At 36.4% G+C, this 19,705-nt stretch overlaps 1 protein-coding gene across 1 annotated transcript in view; it reads left to right on the top strand.

Moving 5' to 3' along the window:
* LOC149804759 (uncharacterized) overlaps positions 1–19,705 on the top strand; it is a 258,169-nt gene that overhangs the window by 224,155 nt on the left and 14,309 nt on the right. The window contains exons 29-30 of the mRNA XM_089944059.1: positions 1,230–1,341; positions 17,588–19,547. Coding sequence (XP_089800185.1) covers positions 1,230–1,341; positions 17,588–19,547 — 2,072 coding nt within the window. The remainder of the gene's footprint in view (positions 1–1,229; positions 1,342–17,587; positions 19,548–19,705) is intronic.

Raw genomic sequence — 19,705 nt, 5'->3', positions numbered from 1 at the left:
GCTGTTTTTAGAACTTGTGCAATCAACAACATTAGAAGAAATTTGTACAGAAAGTGTCATATTGACCACTCACCCAAAATAAAGTTGTAAACATAGTGCCAGAGCTGCTGACTTAAAAAAATCACAAGCTCTGACTCCTATTACCATATGCCTAGAATTGCCCCTTTTTTTTTATTGTTATTTGTCACACAACATTGCAATTGCTGCAATTCAGATAGGAAAAGATAAATTCATATCAAAATATTTCACATAAAGCAATGTTATTGTCTATGTCTTGAGGTCAGCCATTGTTTATTTGCTTTATCAATGTCCTCCTTACTCAGTGGATCAGCAGTGTTTATGTTAATTAACATCTGAAGCGTGTCTTGATTTGTATGGTTCCTCGTTACAAATTTTGTTGTTGTTAATATGTGCCACCTAATATGTTTACTAGTGTTGCTTTGCACAATTGTAAGCATAAGCAAGGGTTAGCTCAGTTATTATTCATTAAATTTTAACTTGAAACATCTTGAACAACACAATAGCATTTAAGCAAGACCATTAAAAAAAAATGAAAACACTAGCTGAAGTGTGTTTGCCAAAATCAGTTTTTCCCCGGTCTTAACTTTTTTATCCAAAGATCGGAAAATATTTAATCAGTGGCTCAGAAGCCATCATGACCACATTAACTCTTTATTACTTATAATACCTCTTGGTAGAATAACATATGTTAAAGCCATTTCATGCATCACATGCTTCACTTTACAGCTTTTGATGGTATTTTAATATGCAGATGACCTTCATAAAAGGCAAGTTGGAATACATGGGGATAAATATAAATAATTTACTAGAGGTTCAACATCGTGAAAATCAATTTCTGAATTTCATTAGCATGTTCAGAATTTTATTAGACAAGCCTGACAGGCACCTCACTTAGAATGCAGAATTTTATTAGACAAGCCTGACAGGTACCTCACTTAGAATGCAGGAGTGGCCAAATCTGAAGTTAGTGAAGATTCAGTGTTTGGGCTATGGGATGTTATGAGCACTGTATGACCCCGATGTTTTATCCAACTCTGCTCTTTAAGCAGACGCCAACAATGTAATCAACCCACTTAGGCATATTGTTAAAAGCGTCACAAAATGAAAATCTTGTCAGATATTACACGTATTGACCAAAACAATTTGGGTACAATTTGACAAGTTGAAGTGAGGGCCATCAGAATTATTAACATTTCTTTTTATTCCAGATGTCTTCAGCCTTAGTGGATGATTTTGAGAACCAGAAGACACCAACCAATTTCCAGTTTGACCAGACATATAGTCTGAACAGACTTAAAGAGGAAAATGACCATCCCTCAAGTAAGTATTGTGTACAAATTTCTTTTGTTGATTAATTCTTCATCAGTGATATTTTATTTCTTTATTTCATATTAAAAAGTAACTTTTTTCAGCTGGGTTTCTTAATGGCCACCTTTAATAAACAAAAAAGAAATTTAGTTAAATATTTTTGCAAGATTCAATATATTGTTTAAGCCTTCAAATGGGCAAAGTTACTGCTACTTTTAAAAATCACATTCCTTAGTTTGAGTAATGTGAACCTGTTCTTTATTTTGAAAGAAAGTAAATTAAAGCCAGCTTTCATTTAATATTGGTTTTATAAAATGTAATTCGACCACTCCAGTGGCCTAGTGGTTAGAGCATCCTGCTCAAATGCGGGAGGTGACATGTTCAAACCCCAGCCGAGTCATACAGAAGACTTGTAAAAATGGTACTAACAGCTGCCTCGCTTGGTACTCAGCATTAAGAGGTTAGTGTTAGGATTGGTCAGCCTTGTGTCAGGATAATGTGACTGGGTGGAACATCATGCTACATGTCTGTGGCATGAGATCCCAGTGCTAGACATCACTATAATCTATCACACTGCAGACATCGTAGCATGATGTCCCACCCATTCACATCATCCTGACACCAGGCCAACCAGTCCTAACACTAACCTCTTAATGCTGAGCGCCAAGCGAGGCAGCTGTTAGTACCATTTTTACAAGTCTTCGGTATGACTTGGCTGGGGATCGAACCCACAACCTCCCACATCCGAAGCGGATGCTCTAACCAGTAGGCCTCCGTAGCATTGGTCAGTCATGGCCTATATAACTATGTAACAAAGATATGTACAGGCATTAGAAAATTGTAATGTTTGTGATGAAGTAAATCTTTAAGAAATAAGATGAGAGAAATAGATTTCCAAACAATGAATGAAAATATTTGTTGAGAAAAAATTCCTGACTTAAGAAAACTTAAAAATTTATTTTAAAAAAGTCAAATAAAATAAATATTAATTTATAAGGTGTTACTTACCTATAGTATCTGGTATGAAATGGATGTTTGCACCATTTCAGAGTTTATGCACAATTCATCAGCAGATTCTTTAGATGTATTTGACCTTTCATATTTGCTTGCTTTTATTTTGCTTCATACACTTCAGTCCAAGATGATTTAAGATTATTCATACATATGCATTAAAAAAAAAACAGATTTTCACTGCATTTATTTTCATGTTTAATCACTAATTTGTGTTTAAACAATTCCAACATGCATCCAGGATGAGGGACATAATGATTTCAGAAGTTAGAATTGACTTAATTGGTTATGGGCCGATATTTCATCTCATTTTATTTTTACCGCATGCTTGATGATATGCAGTTCATGTTATCAATCATTTTAACCATTTAATGTATTATTTAGCTTGAAATAAATTTTTACATGACAATAGTATTTTACCATAATGTTTATTTAATAGTCACTTGAATGATTTTATAACTATTTTATTTGACATTAGAAACAAGTTCTGTATGCAACTTTAGTTGCAAAATAAGTAAAAATCAATTATCTAGACTTTATTATATGGGCTGTTCCAGTAAAATATACTCGAGACCCAGAGAAGACACATTTAGTATGGAGTATTCATCCATTGATGCAAATTAGAATTCTGTATTGTTTTCATATGCACTGCTTGAGTTTTCCAAGTACCCTGGTATACATCTCTTTTTTTAAAATGACTTCCCTGGATACCTTGTACATTTACGTAGTACAGTCCTAATGATTGGGCCCTGTATTCTTTAAATTTATTGTGTACAAATCTGTATGAATAGGTTTTTGGTCGATTTATTTTGGATGGAGAGAAAATGATTTTCGTAGAATCAGTGGTAACACTTTTTTCAGTCTAAGGCCCAACAGTTGTCAGGCCACTGTTTATAAAAAATATATTTGTCTTTTACATTTCAAATCCATTTGAACTCAAGTTTTCAAAAACAAATTTCAACAATACTTGGTGCATTTATTAAAATCCTCTGACCTAATAAAATGCCTATTGATTTGGGGGTTGGTAGCTTGAATTTCAAGGGCAGTGTTTTGCAGTTTGTATTACTCTCTTACTTTTGAGAAATCGCTTTCATTGGCTTCATTCTCAGTCTGAAGCTCAGGTTTAAGTTTTCTGGGTTTGGATCAAATCAGTATTTTCCAATGAATCTAGATGATTGATGTTTTGCTTCTTTATTTGCATGTTTATTATTGTTAATAAGAGTATAATAGTGAAAAGTTCAGATCTGATATAGCTATTTTTATGCATTAACAATCAGGCCCCAAAACCCCCAAATCTTTACGAAGATGTTGGTCAATCCTTGACCTTCCAAAGCAGCCAATCCCTGAGGAGCTTGCAACAGGAGCTGAGCCCATGAGTGTGAAAGCTCCTGGTTCAAAGAATTCTGGTAAACAAAATGATCATGTAGAATCCATAACTAACTCCAAGCATCCTCAGCGGAGTAAAATTCCTTCACCGCAGATGTACTGTACTTCTTATAATCATCGGACTTACAAACCACGGGGTAAAGTTGCTTGCAGAAATGGAACTTGATGCATGTTATTGACAATATCCCAGCAAGTTCATCCAGTTTTGCTTGTTTTTGAAAATGTGGCATTCATGCATTGGAATGAATTTACTAACACTTGCTGAATTGAAACCACTTCAAAAAGGGAATTATAAAAAAGCGACTGATGCCATTTTACTTTATTTTTGTAAATGTTTATGGACAAAATTTAGTCTCACTGAAATGATACTGTACACTTATGTATACAAGACAGGATCCATGCGAATATAGAACCTGCTATCATCATCATGTGGTTTTCCATTTGAAGATCAATTTATCCAGCTTGTCAACAAATTACAGTAAAGACTTTACTTTGTATTATAGTCTGTTGGTGATGACCTTAATGTTAACATGTTATGTAAAAAGGGAATAAAAACCTTGTGAAATCGATCCATATCATATCTGCTTGCTTTTAAGTTGAGTATAGCTACAAACAACAATAGATCCTGATCTTAAGTTGCATTATGTGCTAGCAGATCTGAATCTGTGTGGCTTGTTTTGCTGTGTTCTCCTAACAAGCTGATCTTTGAAAATTAAATTGTGTTAAAAGCACATATTTCCACACTCCCCTGTTTTGTCCCACCTTCCCCCAAAACTTGTTCTCTGAGGGTCAGGCTCCATAGGTATAGGAATAGACCCAGGGACCAATATTAGTTGCATATCTAATTTGTCTTTTCATGCCAGGTGTGTGGGTGGAGGTCTCAGTAGTTTTGTAATCTGTAGACCCAATGTCATGAACTGCATACCTCAAAAAGATGATCCAAGAACATCATTATAACTGCCTGCTACCACCAAATCTGCCATTGTGGACACACACCAGTACCAGTTCTAAAATATATTTGTGGAGTAATTTGGGAGTTATTTTAAATCTTTGCAAACCCCAATTATATCCTAGGATTTGAAGTCCAAACCACAGTTATATCCCAGGGTTTGAAGCCAAAACCCCAATTATATCCCAGGGTTTGAATTACATCGCAGGGTTTGAAGTCAAACAATCCATATAGGAGGAGTTACACAAATTACAAATAGCACTTGATGATTAAACATGGTCACACATCATGGTCTAACATGTTGGCAAATTGCAGTGACTGTTTGTTTTTTGTACAAATTGTATACACTACAATGAAGTACATAGCCTTTTGATAATATAGCTTTTTAGCTGTACTGGTCATAGACCAGAAGAGCTTGTGGGATGGTTTTTCATCAGTTGTCCATTATATATCATCTGTCCAGCATTTAATACAAATTTGTTATTGCTACTTCTACTTGGAGCATTGCTATGCACCTTACACACACATTCATTCCATGGTCAAGTTGATCCTAAATGGTGCCAGATAACTTTTTGCAGAGGCTTGGTTGAACCTCTTGGACAATGCACGAGTTCCTTTCCACAATAAAGGAGTGTTACTAGCTTTGCTTATGGAACCATCCATCTATTTAAAGAACCCCCATTTTCTTCCACCATTCCCATCTGATATCTCTATAAGAGGAGGTGTACATCCTTGAAAGGGAGCTTCAGTAGATCTGGTGAAGAATAAAAGATGTCTGGAATTTTATTCCCTTATATTTTCTTAGTTTCAGGGAAAAAGTTTCTTCTTAAAATCAAACTTCCTCCAGTGAACAAGTTCCTTCTAGAGAAGCAGTTCAAGATGGAGACAACTGCAAAAATGACTGGGCAATCTGCATAGATCTCCAGGATTCTTATCTTCACATCCCCATTTTCCCAGCGCACAGGAGAGAGAGTAGTTTTATCTCAGACAAGAGATCTTTTAATTTGAGTGCTTTTCATTTCAACCTAGCTTCTGCTTCCAGAGCCTGTACTAGCATGATGGGTGTAATAGCCTATACCAGTATGATGGGTGTAATAGCCTATACTAGTATGACAAGTGTAATAGCCTATACTAGTATGACAAGTGTAATAGCCTATACAAGTATGATGGGTGTAATAGCCTGTTCTAGTATGATGGGTGTAATACCCTATACTAGTATGACAGGTGTAATAGCCTATACTAGTAAGGCGGGTGTAATAGCCTATACTAGTATGAAGGGTGTAATAGCCTATTCTAGTATGATGGGTGTAATAGCCTATTCTAGTATGATGGGTGTAATAGCCTATTCTAGTATGACAAGTGTAATAGCCTATATTAGTATGATGGGTGTAATAGCCTATACTAGTATGATGGGTGCAACAGCCTATTTTAGTATGATGGGTGTAATAGCCTATATTAGTATGATGGGTGTAATAGCCTATACTAGTATGATGGGTGTAACAGCCTATTCTAGTATGACAAGTGTAATAGCCTATGTTAGTATGATGGGTGTAATAGCCTATACTAGAATGATGGTGTGTAATAGCCTATACTAGTATGATGGGTGTAATAGCCTAAACTAGTATGATGGGTATGATAGCCTATACTAGTATGATGGGTGTAATAGTCTGTACTAGTATGATGGGTGTAATAGCCTATACTAGTGTGATGGGTGTAATAGCCTATTCTGGTATGATGGGTGTAATAGCCTACAGTAGTATGATGGGTGTAATAGCCTATACTAGTATGATGGGTGTAATAGCCTATACTAGTATGATGGGTGTAATAACAGCTCATTTAAGGTTCTTAGGGGTTCCCATCTCTACACCATGTCCCCAGTCTGGCCTTTCTGAGGGATCTGTTTCTCTATTAGGAGATGGTGACTCAACTAGGCTTAATCCCCAATCAGGAAAAGCTGGATCTTATACCTTGCGAGACTTTCATTTATTTATGGATAAATTTTCTCACCTATCAAGGAGCAGTACATATTCCCCCTGACAGAACTCACAGTCATGCTCTCTTGGCAAATTCAGATGAGAAGACAGCAGTCTGCTCATCTCTACTCTCTCTCTCTCTCTCTCTCTCTCTCTCTCTCTCGTGGGATCTCAAAATGTGGCAGAAGACTTTTAGGTTTTGAGGAGAGCTTCATATGTGGCCCTGCCAGTTCTTGGTTCTGATGAGCTGGTGATCTCACAAGGACTCGTTGAACTGATGAACTGGTGATTTCACAAGGACTCCCTGTTGAACTGATGAACTGGTGATTTCACAAGAACCTGTTCAATTGGATCTCTGTAGCATCCAAGTTTCAACACTGCCCAAGTCAGTAAGAAAATCAGGACAGGTTTCTGACATCTGAGTCATTCTCTGGAACCTCACTCCTTCCTTTATACTAATGCTTCAGGTTCAGGCTGGAGGACTCGTGTCTGAGGTAGTAGACCTGTAAGGCTAAAGGTCTCAGAAAGAAGCTTCCCTTTACATCAGCAATCATGGAATGGCGGCTGCTTTTCTAGTACTTCATTTGCACAATACATTGCTGCATCATTATTGTTATAGACACCACTTTCTTCATTACATACTTCATCTTTATTTCATACCCCTTCTCTGTGCTTGGGGGTTTGAAACCTCTGTTGGATAGCTTCAGAGGAGTGACTCTCATAGTCTGCCACTTTCTGAGGAAGAAGAATGTTCAGGCAGAATGCTTGTCTAGACAGGGTGGGTAGTCCACACAAAATGGTCTCTGCACCTCACTTTTCATCACTGAGAAGGCCAGTTGTAGACTTCTTCATAATAGAGCTGGACAGCAGGCCCCCTCTTTATTGTCTCTCCAGTGCCGACTAGATGGCATGGGCAGTAGATGTCCTAAGTCCGAGATGGGAACAACTAGATGCCTGCACCTTCCCACCTTACATAATAATCCCTCAGGTTCTTCAGAGTCTGGACTTCCAAAAGATGGCTCATGCTGACAGCTCTCCTGTAGCCCCAGTGATCATAGTTCAGTGATTTCCTTTACATGTTTGTTGATGATTGCAGGGAATTACCACTGAGAGGAGATTTAGTGTTGCAGCACAAAGGTCATTCATGCACAGCACTCCAGAATTCTCTGCTTTCATTCCTGGCTTGTATCAATTGATCTGTCCACCAGTGTTCAGGCAAGGTTCCCAAGCATTTTACTTAGGCTAGAAGGCAATTGACTCCATGGTTACTGATGCCATGTTTAGAAATTTAGTAATTGTTCCAGTAGGAAATGTGCTGTTCCTGTCTGGTCTCTTTTAACTGCAGCTGCAGATTTTCTTCTTTTTCTCTTCGAGGAAAAAGATTGCTCGATAACCAACCTTAATGGCTATCAAGCAGCACCCATGAACACTCTTAAGTTCTCAGTGGGCTCCATTATAGGGTCAGGTCCACATCTGAACTGATCGGGGGCTTTGAGCTCCAGAGACTGGTCTCTCAGCCATGAATGCCTAGGTGCAACCTCTCATGTTCTCAACCACCTTAGGAACTTTTGAGTGAACCTTTTTTTTTGACAATCTTACCTTTATAGCAGTCTCCTATATCTAGCGTTGGTTGTTTTTGTTCTTATGGTGGTGTTTAATGCCATTTTTCAGCACACGATAGGCTATACATGGCGGCCACTATTAATGGTGGAGGAAGAACCTAGGAAAACCCCAGAAAGAACTACCAACCCACGAGACGCTGCTGGCAAGCTTTCTCACGTACCCATACCAAGCACAATTGGGAAATTCATGTTTTGTCAATGGAAAATGGTTGTTTATGTTTCAATAGTCAATATAGACTTTTTTGCCCAGTTAAAACTTTATGGTTGTATCTCTCTGAATCAGAAGGGGGGAAAAAAAGGATCATAACCATTTTTTCTCTCCCTTTAAAGGGTACTTATGATATTTTGTTCAGACCATTGAAAGAGCTTATCAGTTTCTCAATTAGAGAGATCTCTTTTTCATAAAAATAAAAGCCCTTGAGTCACATCAGTGAACTCTCTTAATTTGAAAATCAGGTTATAATTTTGTGTATTCAGCTAAAGAATGAGCAAAAACAAGAGAGAAGTCTAGGAATAGTGTCACACAAGACTTGTTTACATTCTGACTGTATCACTCTTTACTTGTTTACATTCTGGCTGCATCACTTTATAACTTCATACCTTTCCACAAGTTAGGCTCCAGATACAGAACATGCCATTTTATGAAATGTATTCAACCCACTCCAGATTCAGTGCTTCACTTTGAAAAATTTAGGTAAAAATCGTGATTTTTTTCCCCACGTAGACACTATTTTTTGTTGTTTCTTTTTGTATTTTTTTCCTTTCATATAGTACCTGTAAAATGATTTTGTCCTGTCTTGTATTTAAGTGATGCATTATCCCATGTTGATTGATTGTATCCTGTCTTGTATCTAAGTGATGCAGTATTGATTGTGCTCATCATAGAGATGAGAAGACACTTGTCAGTTATTTGGAAAAATATCAAATTCAAACAGTTGGATATAAATACATGTACTTCATATTGGAAATAAATATCTTTATGTACTTCACCATCTGCAGTGACAAACTTACAGTAGTAACTATACCCCAATGGCTGTCAAAATATGTCTTTATTACTTGGTCATGGTTTAACAATAATTAATTGTGGTGACAGGTGCTCCTGCTTTTACAGTAATCAATCAAAGGACCAATAATCCCTTGAATCATGTTTTGAATTCAAGAGACATTCAAACTGTGGAGAGTGAAGATGCAGTTAAAATAACATGAACTGATGAATCACCAAATCAGAGATACTTACATCTATTATTAAGCACAGTACTTTCTTTAAACATTTTATTTTTTAAACTTTAAGCACTTTATTTTTACAAAAGTGCTAGAAACTATTTTTCTTTTTGTTTGTGTTGACAGTTTCACAGAAATCAGATGAAAGAAAGTGAAGCTGTAACAGTTTAAATTTGTACGTGCTATATACTGAAAATGGCCAAGATGTCAGACCATCAGTTAACCTAACCACTTTAAAGTCAGAAACACTTCACCACATGGACACTATTACTTAGTAAATCAAACAGAACCTATCTGGAGATTGGATAGCGGTCCATTGAAATGTTGAGTAAACAACATTTAACAGTTGGTGCTAGGTAGGTGGAGCTTGGGGATTCGTCAGTTTGTTTATTGTATATACTTGCATATAAATCAAGTCCAACTGCAAACTGCACAGACCTAGATCTGCCATCACATAATGGATCAGAAGATTGAGGTCTATGTAGTTTTTTCAGAGTAATCCATTGAACAAACATTCTTGACCTTGATCTGCTGGAACATTATGCAATGGTAGATAATGGTCTGTGTTGTTTTTTGCAGTTGGGCTTGTTCTATATTCATGTATATACAGTATTTTCTTGGTTATCAAGTTGCCAATTACACAATGATAAATATGCTGTTTATGGATTTAGATATGTCTGTTAATATTTTGACTTGTCCAGTAAATGGTCATTTTTCCAATGCCATAAGAAGGATCAGACAACTTAAACATGTTTCAGTTTTGGTCAGTATTAATACTGGATTGGAATATGTTTGTGTTGACCTGTATGTTTTACAACTAAAACTTGACCAAGACACTTTCCACAGTTTGAATCCACTTCTAACAATACCCACATAATATGCAAGTATGTGTTATCAATCAGGCTATGTATTGGAATCTTATACTTATATAATGGTCTTTGTACGTTATCAGGGGGGTATATATATATATATATATATATATATATATATATATATATATGTATTGATATCTTGTGCTTGTATTAATGGTCTTTCTGTGTTATGTTGTGTAGTATCAAAGTATCATTTGTATATTGTATATTATGTTGTATCAAAAGGAGACATCACTGTTATAATAATTTACATCATTTATCTATCATAAATATATTGATATTTATATTGCATGGTATAGTAGTTGTACCAAATTTTTTTCTTTGTAAAATTCCTAAATTGTTGCAAACAATTTAAACAAATGTAAGGACCGATGTCTCATTTTGCCCTGTTTTCTCTTTTGGATGGGTTACCATTTTGGACCCAAAAATGAAGTTTGCATCTTTTGTCCCTACATCTTTCAGAGAAAGCATGGAAAATTGTGTGACTCGTAACATGTGCATTTGTATGTAATGATACACAGCTCCGTTTAAATGCAAACTTTACCACTTGAGACATTATTTAGGATGGTTTGTTGATGTTTGCATTGGTGTTATATCTGCTCAAGACAAATGGCAAATAGTTGTAGCATGAGTTGTAGAAATGAGTAATTTATAACAACAAGGTAACAACATTGTTTCCCATGAATCTATAGCAGCAGTTGATACCATTTTAATGACAGTTGCACCCTTAAAGTCATCCATATTTGGAATAACCCTTAAAGTCATCCATATTTGGAATAACCCTTAAAGTCATCCATATTTGGAACAACCCTTAAAATCATCCATATTTGGAATAACTCATAAAGTCATCCATATTTGGAATAACCCATAAAGTCATCCATATTTGGAATAATTCATTTCTTTTCTTGTTAAATGTTATATATTTTATTTTAGATGAAAATATATGTAGATTTCATCACAATGATAAAATATAAATGGTTCATTATGACTTGTTTGTGTAGGTCAGTGGTCCAGTCTTATGAGGCCACCCATTTTGTACTGAGAAGCTGACTTTAAAAAAATGAATGGCCTCTTTAGATGAATTAAATCTAAAAGATATACATGTGCTATTTTGGTGTTGGGAAAGGGGCAGGGCAGTGATTATGGGAAAATTTCACATTTTTGAGGGACTGTTGAGAGGGGACCACTGTATTGCTTACTGAACAACTTTTTTGTCATTCTAGCTATTGCTCATGTAGCATTTTTTATGTTGTCAATCAAGTTTTGATATGGATACAGTTTTATAATGTCACTGGCACTAACACAATGCTCTATTTGTGTTGCTAGTCCGCTCTATTAACCCTCACTATGACTGGAATCTTTCCAGTGGGAAACAGATGAGCAGATGTGTGATGCTTGTACTTGCATGGTTTTTTCTTGGTGTTCTATTGTCATTTTGAAGTTATTTGTGTGAAAATATTTTGGAAAAATGCCTGGTCAAAGACTTCAAGCCAGTTGCTGTGTTCTGTTGAAATCTCAGTTTTGATTTCTACTTGTTCATGGGTTAATGATTGCCCATCCTGGCATTATTAGTTTTCTCGATTCGTATTAGTCCAGTTTCCATTGCATCGTAAGGGAATGTAAAGCCCAGTTATGAAATAAAATGGATATTGAGAACTTTCTGTTTTTGTTTCCTTTAAATATTTCTGTGAATATGTACTTCATTCCTTCTCCCTGAACTCTCATTAAGTATTTTATTTATTGTATCCATGATAATTTTTGATTGTATCATTTTTAAACTCTCCTTGTAGTAAGGCCAATATGAGCTTGTGATATGCTCCTTGTTCTCTCATCTATTGTCCATTCATAATTGCGATTTTCAACTTATTTCAAAAACCATTTGTCCAGATCGCTCATAATTTTGCAAGAAGCACTTTAGACTCAATCTGTCATCCAATATGGCAGTCATTTACAAAAAAACAGAAAAACCATTAAACAAGTTCATCTTTCAGATTACTAAATAGCATGAGGCCAGATTAGAAGGTCTTTCAGATTTGTTAAAATTATACTGATTCACTATCAGATATGGCTGCCTTCACTAAACACAAAAAAAAATCCCTTCAAATGAGTTCAAAAAAACTGCTAGGCAGAATTTGACCAGCTTTCAAATTTGTACAAACTATGATTGACCACTCCAGTGGCCTAGTGGTTAGAGCATCCACCTCGGATGATGGAGGTCATGGGTTTGAACCATGGCCAAGTCATACCAAAGACTTACAAAAATGGTACTAACAGATGCCTCGTTTGGCACTCAGCATTAATATGTTAGTGTTAGGACTGGTCGGCCTAGTGTCAGGATAATGTAACTGGATGGGATATCATGCTACATGTCTGCGGCATGATGCCCCAGTGATAGACATCACTATAAACTGCCACACTGCAGACATCATAGCGATAAGACTGAAAAATTGTTAAAGCTACATTAAAAATCCTAATCACACACACACATACACGCACACACACATTATGATAACCACTACTGGAAACTGAAAAACCTTTAAATGGCTTCCTACAAACAACTCAACAGAATTTAATCATCATTGACAAATAGGACTTTCGGAAATAGGACATTTGGATATGTACAAATTATGTCACCATCATTGTAAGTTGAAAAACTTTTAAATGGCTTTCCACAAACAACTGAACAGAATGTAATAATCATTGACAAATAGGACTTTCAGATATGTACAAATTATGTAGAACCAACATAAAAATATGGCCACTTTTGCCATAAAATGGAAAACATTTTAAAAGACTTCTTAAAAACTGCTAAACAAAATTTGATGAGATTTGACAGAAGGCATTCTCCATTGAAGGTCTGTTATATTTGTGGACATACCAATTCATCATCAAATATCTCCACCAGTACTAAAAATAGAAATAGAAAACCGCTCCGGTGGCCTTGTGGTTAGAGCGTCCGCCTCTGATTCGGGAGGTCATGGGTTCAATCCCCGGCCGAGTCATACCAAAGACTTATAAAAATGGTACTAACAGCTACCTCGCTTGGCACTCAGCATTAAGAGGTTTTTTAGGACTGGTCTGCCTGGTGTCAGGACAATGTGACTGGGTGGAACATCATGCTACATGTCTGTGGCATGATGCCTCAGTGCTAGACATCATTCTATAAACTGCCACACTGCAGACACCATAGTGATAAGACTGATTTTTTTTTAAAGCTACGTTAAAAATCCAAGTCACACACACACTAAAAATAGAAAACTTTAAACAACTTCTCAGAAACTGCTCAGCAAAATTTGACAGAAAGCAATCTGTTATGAAAGGCTGTCAAGTCTTTGCATATAATGCTGATCTGCTATCAAATATGGCCACCATTTATTAAAAGTTTAAAAATGCATGAAAGGACTTCTTAAAACCCATTAAAAATTTAAATCAAATTTGACACAAAGCATTGTGCCATTATGTTTATTTTTTAAATGATTGTACAAAATATGCTGTTCTGCCATCAGATATAGTTGATGGTACTAAAGATCGAAAAACCAGGAAAAGCTTTTGAATTTATACAAATGTTGCCTATCTACTGTCAATAATGGCTGCCATTACAAAAAGTAGAAAAACATTTATACAACTTTATATCAAAGGAATGAGCAGAATGAACTTAACCAGTTTTGACACTAAGAATGTGGCATGTCACCTTTCAGTATTAGACAAATTATACTAGAAAACATTGAAAGTGATGTTTTTTATTCCTTTGCAATGAATAGCATTGTAAGAATTTGAATAGAAAGCATTCTACTGACTCAGATTTCTTGGCCAACTGCTCTTGCATTTGGCTGTTAGGCAGATGTCACCCATATAAGTGATCTCAGGGCCCACATGGGCCTCCTGCTATTTCCTTATGCATTTAAATGACATTGTCTCATTTATTCTGTCTTCGTTTTCTGGGAATGTTTTTTTTTTTGTTCACAGTGACAATTTTTTCATTGTATTTTTCCAAAGAATTTTTTAATTTTTGTCTTTTCTGCTAACACAAACAAGATGTAGGGATCACTTGATGTAAGTTGATTCGTATTTGCCTTACCTGTAAATAATTAGACATGAAATTCATTTTTAGCTCTTTTGGTCATAGACGATGGATGGAATGGCCTATTGTCCATCCATCTATTTGTACAAGCTTGTTGTCACTACTACTCCTAAGCTACTTGGAGGATTGTGATGAAACTGTGCACTCATCTCAAGGTCTCATTGGTAGTAAATGAAAATGGTGCCACTTGGACATCCAATATGGTTGCCACAGTGGTCTTTTTTAAAACTGTATCGCTTCACATCCTGAATAGATGATAATATCAAAATGGGTTTTCACTAAAAGATGTTTTGTGATGTCAAGTTCATCCACAATAAAAATGGTGTCCATTTGATGTCTGATATGGTCACCATGGCAGCATCTGGAAAATCATGCTCCATTCCTCCTGAACAGAAGTCATATCAGCATTGGGCTTCTCCGGAAGACTTGGTATGATCTCTATCTGGTCATAAATGAAAATGGAGTCATCCAGACATCCAGTATGGCTGCCACAGTAGCCATTAAAAAAATCTTGTTATTTCTACTTTGCCTGATTGAATCTTTATATCAGCATGGGGTTTTATGGAAAGGCTTCTTATGATGTCTGGTTGGTCCTAAATGAGAATGGTTCTGATCTAACTTCAGATATGGCCACAGGGCATCCATCTTGACAATGTTGTTGCTACTCCTAAATGGCAAGTGATGTTGACAGTGGGTTATCACCACAGGACATCTTATGGTTTCTGTTTGATCCTGAATGAAAATGATATCTATCTGTTGGTCATCTTGAAAAAAAATTTGTCATTACTTTAGTATTAATGGTCATATAATGTTAGGGTCCTAAATGAAAATGGTCCCCTGCAGACAGCCAACATGGCCCCCACATGGAACGTATTTAAAATCTTGTTGCTAATTCTCCTGTTGGTCATATTGGCATGGACTTTTTTCCCAAAAGTCTTCTAATGGTATCTAGTTTGTCTTAAATAAAAATGGTTCTGATCTTATATTCAGTATGGTTTCTACAGTGGCTAATTTGAAAATCTTGTGACTCTAGAATATCTGACATGGTTTCTTCACTCAGTATTAAAAAGAATAAATGATCTCATCTTGAATTCCTGGAAATTCTTTTTGGACAGTGAATCATCAGTCTGTTTGAAGAACTCTTGTTTTTAACAGTTAAGCTATGACAGCAACAGCATCATAAAGAATGTTAAACAATATAGATATGTACATATTGGCAAGTCTTGGTCTCTGTGTCCTGCTGGTAAACCATTAAATTACAGATATGTACACATTGACAGCTCTTGGTCATTGTGTCATGCTGGATGGTTAAGTGTTAAACTATATTGGTCCATGAATATTGAGTTCTTGATCATTGTGTCATGCTGGATGGTTAAGTGTTAAACTATATTGGTCCATGAATATTGAGTTCTTGGTCATTGTGTCATGCTGGATGGTTAAGTGTTAAACTATATTGGTCCATGAATATTGAGTTCTTGGTCATTGTGTCATGCTGGATGGTTAAGTGTTAAACTATATTGGTCCATGAATATTGAGTTCTTGGTCATTGTGTCATGCTGGATGGTTAAGTGTTAAACTATATTGGTCCATGAATATTGAGTTCTTGATCATTGTGTCATGCTGGATATTTAAGTGTTAAACTATATTGATCCATGAATATTGAGTTCTTGGTCATTGTGTCATGCTGGATGGTTAAGTGTTAAACTATATTGGTCCATGAATATTGAGTTCTTGATCATTGTGTCATGCTGGATATTTAAGTGTTAAACTATATTGATCCATGATTATTGAGTTCTTGATCATTGTGTCATGCTGGATATTTAAGTGTTAAACCATATTGATCCATGAATATTGAGTTCTTGGTCATTGTGTCATGCTGGATGTTTAAATATTATTGTTTCCTTTTTTAGTGAATTTTTATGGTGCCAATGTAGATTTTGTGTTTGCAGATAGGACCATACATCTCATGGAAAATTCAATGTTGTTTTTGTTGTTAGTGTGTACCGGTATGTGTTTTGTGAGGACATAACAAAATATTGTATATTGGTGGTGTCCTGTGTACAAGTAATACATGTAATCAGCACACATATTCAGTAACTATGAAATTGCAGGTGAAAGAGATAAGACAAGGGAAGGGAGTAATAATTAAAGGGATATTTTTGGCCTAGGTTTCTAGCTGATGATTGGAGCATGTCTACAAATTAGTAAGCTTTGCCTCATTGTTTTGAGAGAAGTTAAAATTTTTAAAAAATAATGTTTGCGATGGATGTTACTGTTTACTAAGCTATATGTTGGTCAGGGTCAGCAAAGAAATGCTAATTTAGTCAATTTAGAACAATGAAAGCTTTCACTTAATAGGTATTTCAAGCAAGTACCAAGACTACTTAAGATTGAAAGCTTTCAATAATAGGTGTGACAAGCAAGTACCACAAACTGGGGGGAATGGGAAGTTCTTGCTCAACATCATGCAGTTTTGTTGTTGTTGGACAAAATAAAAAGTATTAATTTATTTTAGTAAAGTAAGCTTATAAAATGGAATTTGTTTTATATGTCGGACCTTAAATCAGCTATTGGGTGTGTTTTGCTATACATATTTGTTATTGTCCTAACAATTTTCATGCTATGTTCTTCAGAAATTCCAGTTTTTAACCTTAATATTAAAAGGTCTTAGATGTATGTGTAATAAATCCTTTACAGTAAAAGATTACCTATCCATACCCTGACCATCTAGCCAGGAGATCATAAAAGAAATCTGAACTTGAGTATTTGAATGAGTTGTTTCCACCACCAATTTGTAAGATATTGTATTTCAAATGTAACATCAACTGTGGATGGTCTAAACAAAATCTGCAGCTCATATTAAGTACAGTAGTTTAATGATTTTCAGGCCAAATGTTAATACTTACCATGACCAATGGAATGTCTGTAGGAGATTGTGTTTCCACTTCCAGCTGGTCAGAAACAAACTTTCAAAAGTAACATAATTTGTGATTGATTAAAACAAAATCTTGACCTCAAACTTGGGCTAAAGCTTTTTATAATTTCCAGGCCAGGTAATCAGTGTTTTACTACATAGCTTTTATGGGTTGCACAACTGGAAGAGGACTTTGCATTCAAATGATATCTCTCTTTTTCTTGCTCAGGTGATGATAGCATGGATGATAGTCTTAATACACCAACAAGGTCTTCAGTCTCCAAGATGGCCAGACCCAGGAGCCTCTCTCTTGGCAGAGATGAACCAAATCAAAAGGAAACTAAACCCAACAAGGAAAGATCCAAACAGCAGTCAAGGACCAGCACGGGCACAACCACAAGGACGACTGCACCATCCATTGTGCCAAAGAAGGTGGACAATAATGGCAACAAAATGTCATTAACAAGTAGAGGGACAAAACAGAGACAAAGCAAACCATCAACCAACTTGTCAAAGTCAAAATCAACCTCAATGCAGAGTCTTAGTATTTCAAAGGAACTGAGAACTATAAAGGGAAAAACTGTGAAAGAGGTGCCAATAAAAGGCAAGGACTGGGCTGAGCCTAAGTTGTCTTCTTATTCCTCAGAACCAGATCTTCTGCTGTCAGATGAAGAAAATTTTGAGAAGTATGACTACAAGATTGGGCCACCACGTTCAGGTTTAAATTCAGACATGTCCAAAAGTGTGCCAGATTTTTCAGCAGAGTATAAATTGGCTAGAAAAAGCCCACATTTGTCACTAGTCTCTGATTCCAATAGAAATTCTACAGGAAACACTCAGACTCAAAAAGCAAGACAAGGAACAACTGGAAGGTCCTCCTTGTCTAGCACTTTTAAAACAGGAACAGAAGAACAAAAATCAACCCCTCCTTCTACAGCATCAAGGAAATCAACAGGGTCAACAAGTCTAAAGAGGGAGGACAGTCTCAAAGGAGATGAGAGCCACAAGAAGGACAAAGAGTTGATGCCTCCTCCAACAATAGTTGGTGCTCCTAGAGGTAAGCAAGATAAGTTTACAAAAAAGACAGTTCAGACCAAAAGAAAACCATCAGAGTTGACTCTTGATCAGGCAAAAAACATTCTGCTAGGTAAATCTGGAATATTGAATGGAGACAACTCAACTGGGGACAAAGAAAAGCGTAAGCGTGAGTTGCCTTCGCTTTCATCATCAAACAATATCAGCAAAAGCTCAAATGCATCAACTGATAGAATACATTCCATTGAGAATGATTCCTTGTCAGATCCAAAATTCCTGTCTGTTGCTTCAGAAATTGAATCAACAGCAGCTGAACTCAGACTGATTTCTGCTCTCATTGTAAATCCAGATGATCTCCCAGAAAGAGACATTCCAATTGCTTCGCAAGTTCCACCATCAAACAAATCATCACCGCTAGCATCATCCAATGCACAGTCAGTTGGCAAAAATTATTTATCAAAAGAAGTTGTTATAGTGGACTTAAACTCACACAAACATTCCAAAGAAATTAGAAGCTTAGACTCCAGCTTCTCCAGTCAAGATGAGGAACTGAGTTCCTCACCCAGTGTAAAGGAGCGGATAGCTCAGTTGAATAGATCCACAGATCAACATCGTTCCTCAAGTCCTTTAAGGGAGAGAAACAGGGATGCAAGTCCCCTCCCTGTTAAATATACCAGTCCAAGAATCACCTCTTCATGTTCCATGTCTATCAGTACCTCATCAGCTGCTGCATCACACATCTCCAGTCATACTGTAACTACAACAATGACCAGTGTAACAGGTGCACCTATATCATCCTCTGCAACAATTCCACATGCGTCGAGTCATGGCAAAGTCCAGGATTTTCGAGGACATTCTGCATTTCATGCATTTCAATTCAATAGTGAAGGGGACCAAACTTCATCACAATCTGCTTCAGTTGGGACAGTGATGGACACTTCAAAACCTAGCACAGTCAAAGTTACAGAGGCTGGTTCAGGTGTGGTTAGTGCATTGCCAGGAAATATACATAGCATTCCTGGCCCAGGCATGATTATATCAAGTTCAGATTCTGAGCTGCTGCCCAAACACTTGTCTCCAGGAAATAGTCACAGTCCACGCAGTACCACGGATACAGGTGTCGGTTCAGATACAGACACAGAACTTAATAACAGGTAAAAGATGAAGAATTATGTGGCAGAAGTGTAACTACTTGAACACTAAAATAAATTCAGATAGGTTAAATTGATTTTGATCAGTAATAATATTATGCTCCACCATGAATGTGGGATGGGCATATTGTGATACCTATATCTGTCCATTCATCTGTCTT

Source organism: Sinohyriopsis cumingii, chromosome 2, assembly GCF_028554795.1.
Source record: "Sinohyriopsis cumingii isolate HCF-2022 chromosome 2, ASM2855479v2, whole genome shotgun sequence".
NCBI lineage: Eukaryota > Metazoa > Mollusca > Bivalvia > Unionida > Unionidae > Sinohyriopsis > Sinohyriopsis cumingii.
The sequence above is the reverse complement of the archived record's forward strand: the minus strand, read 5'-3'. Positions and strand labels throughout refer to the sequence as shown.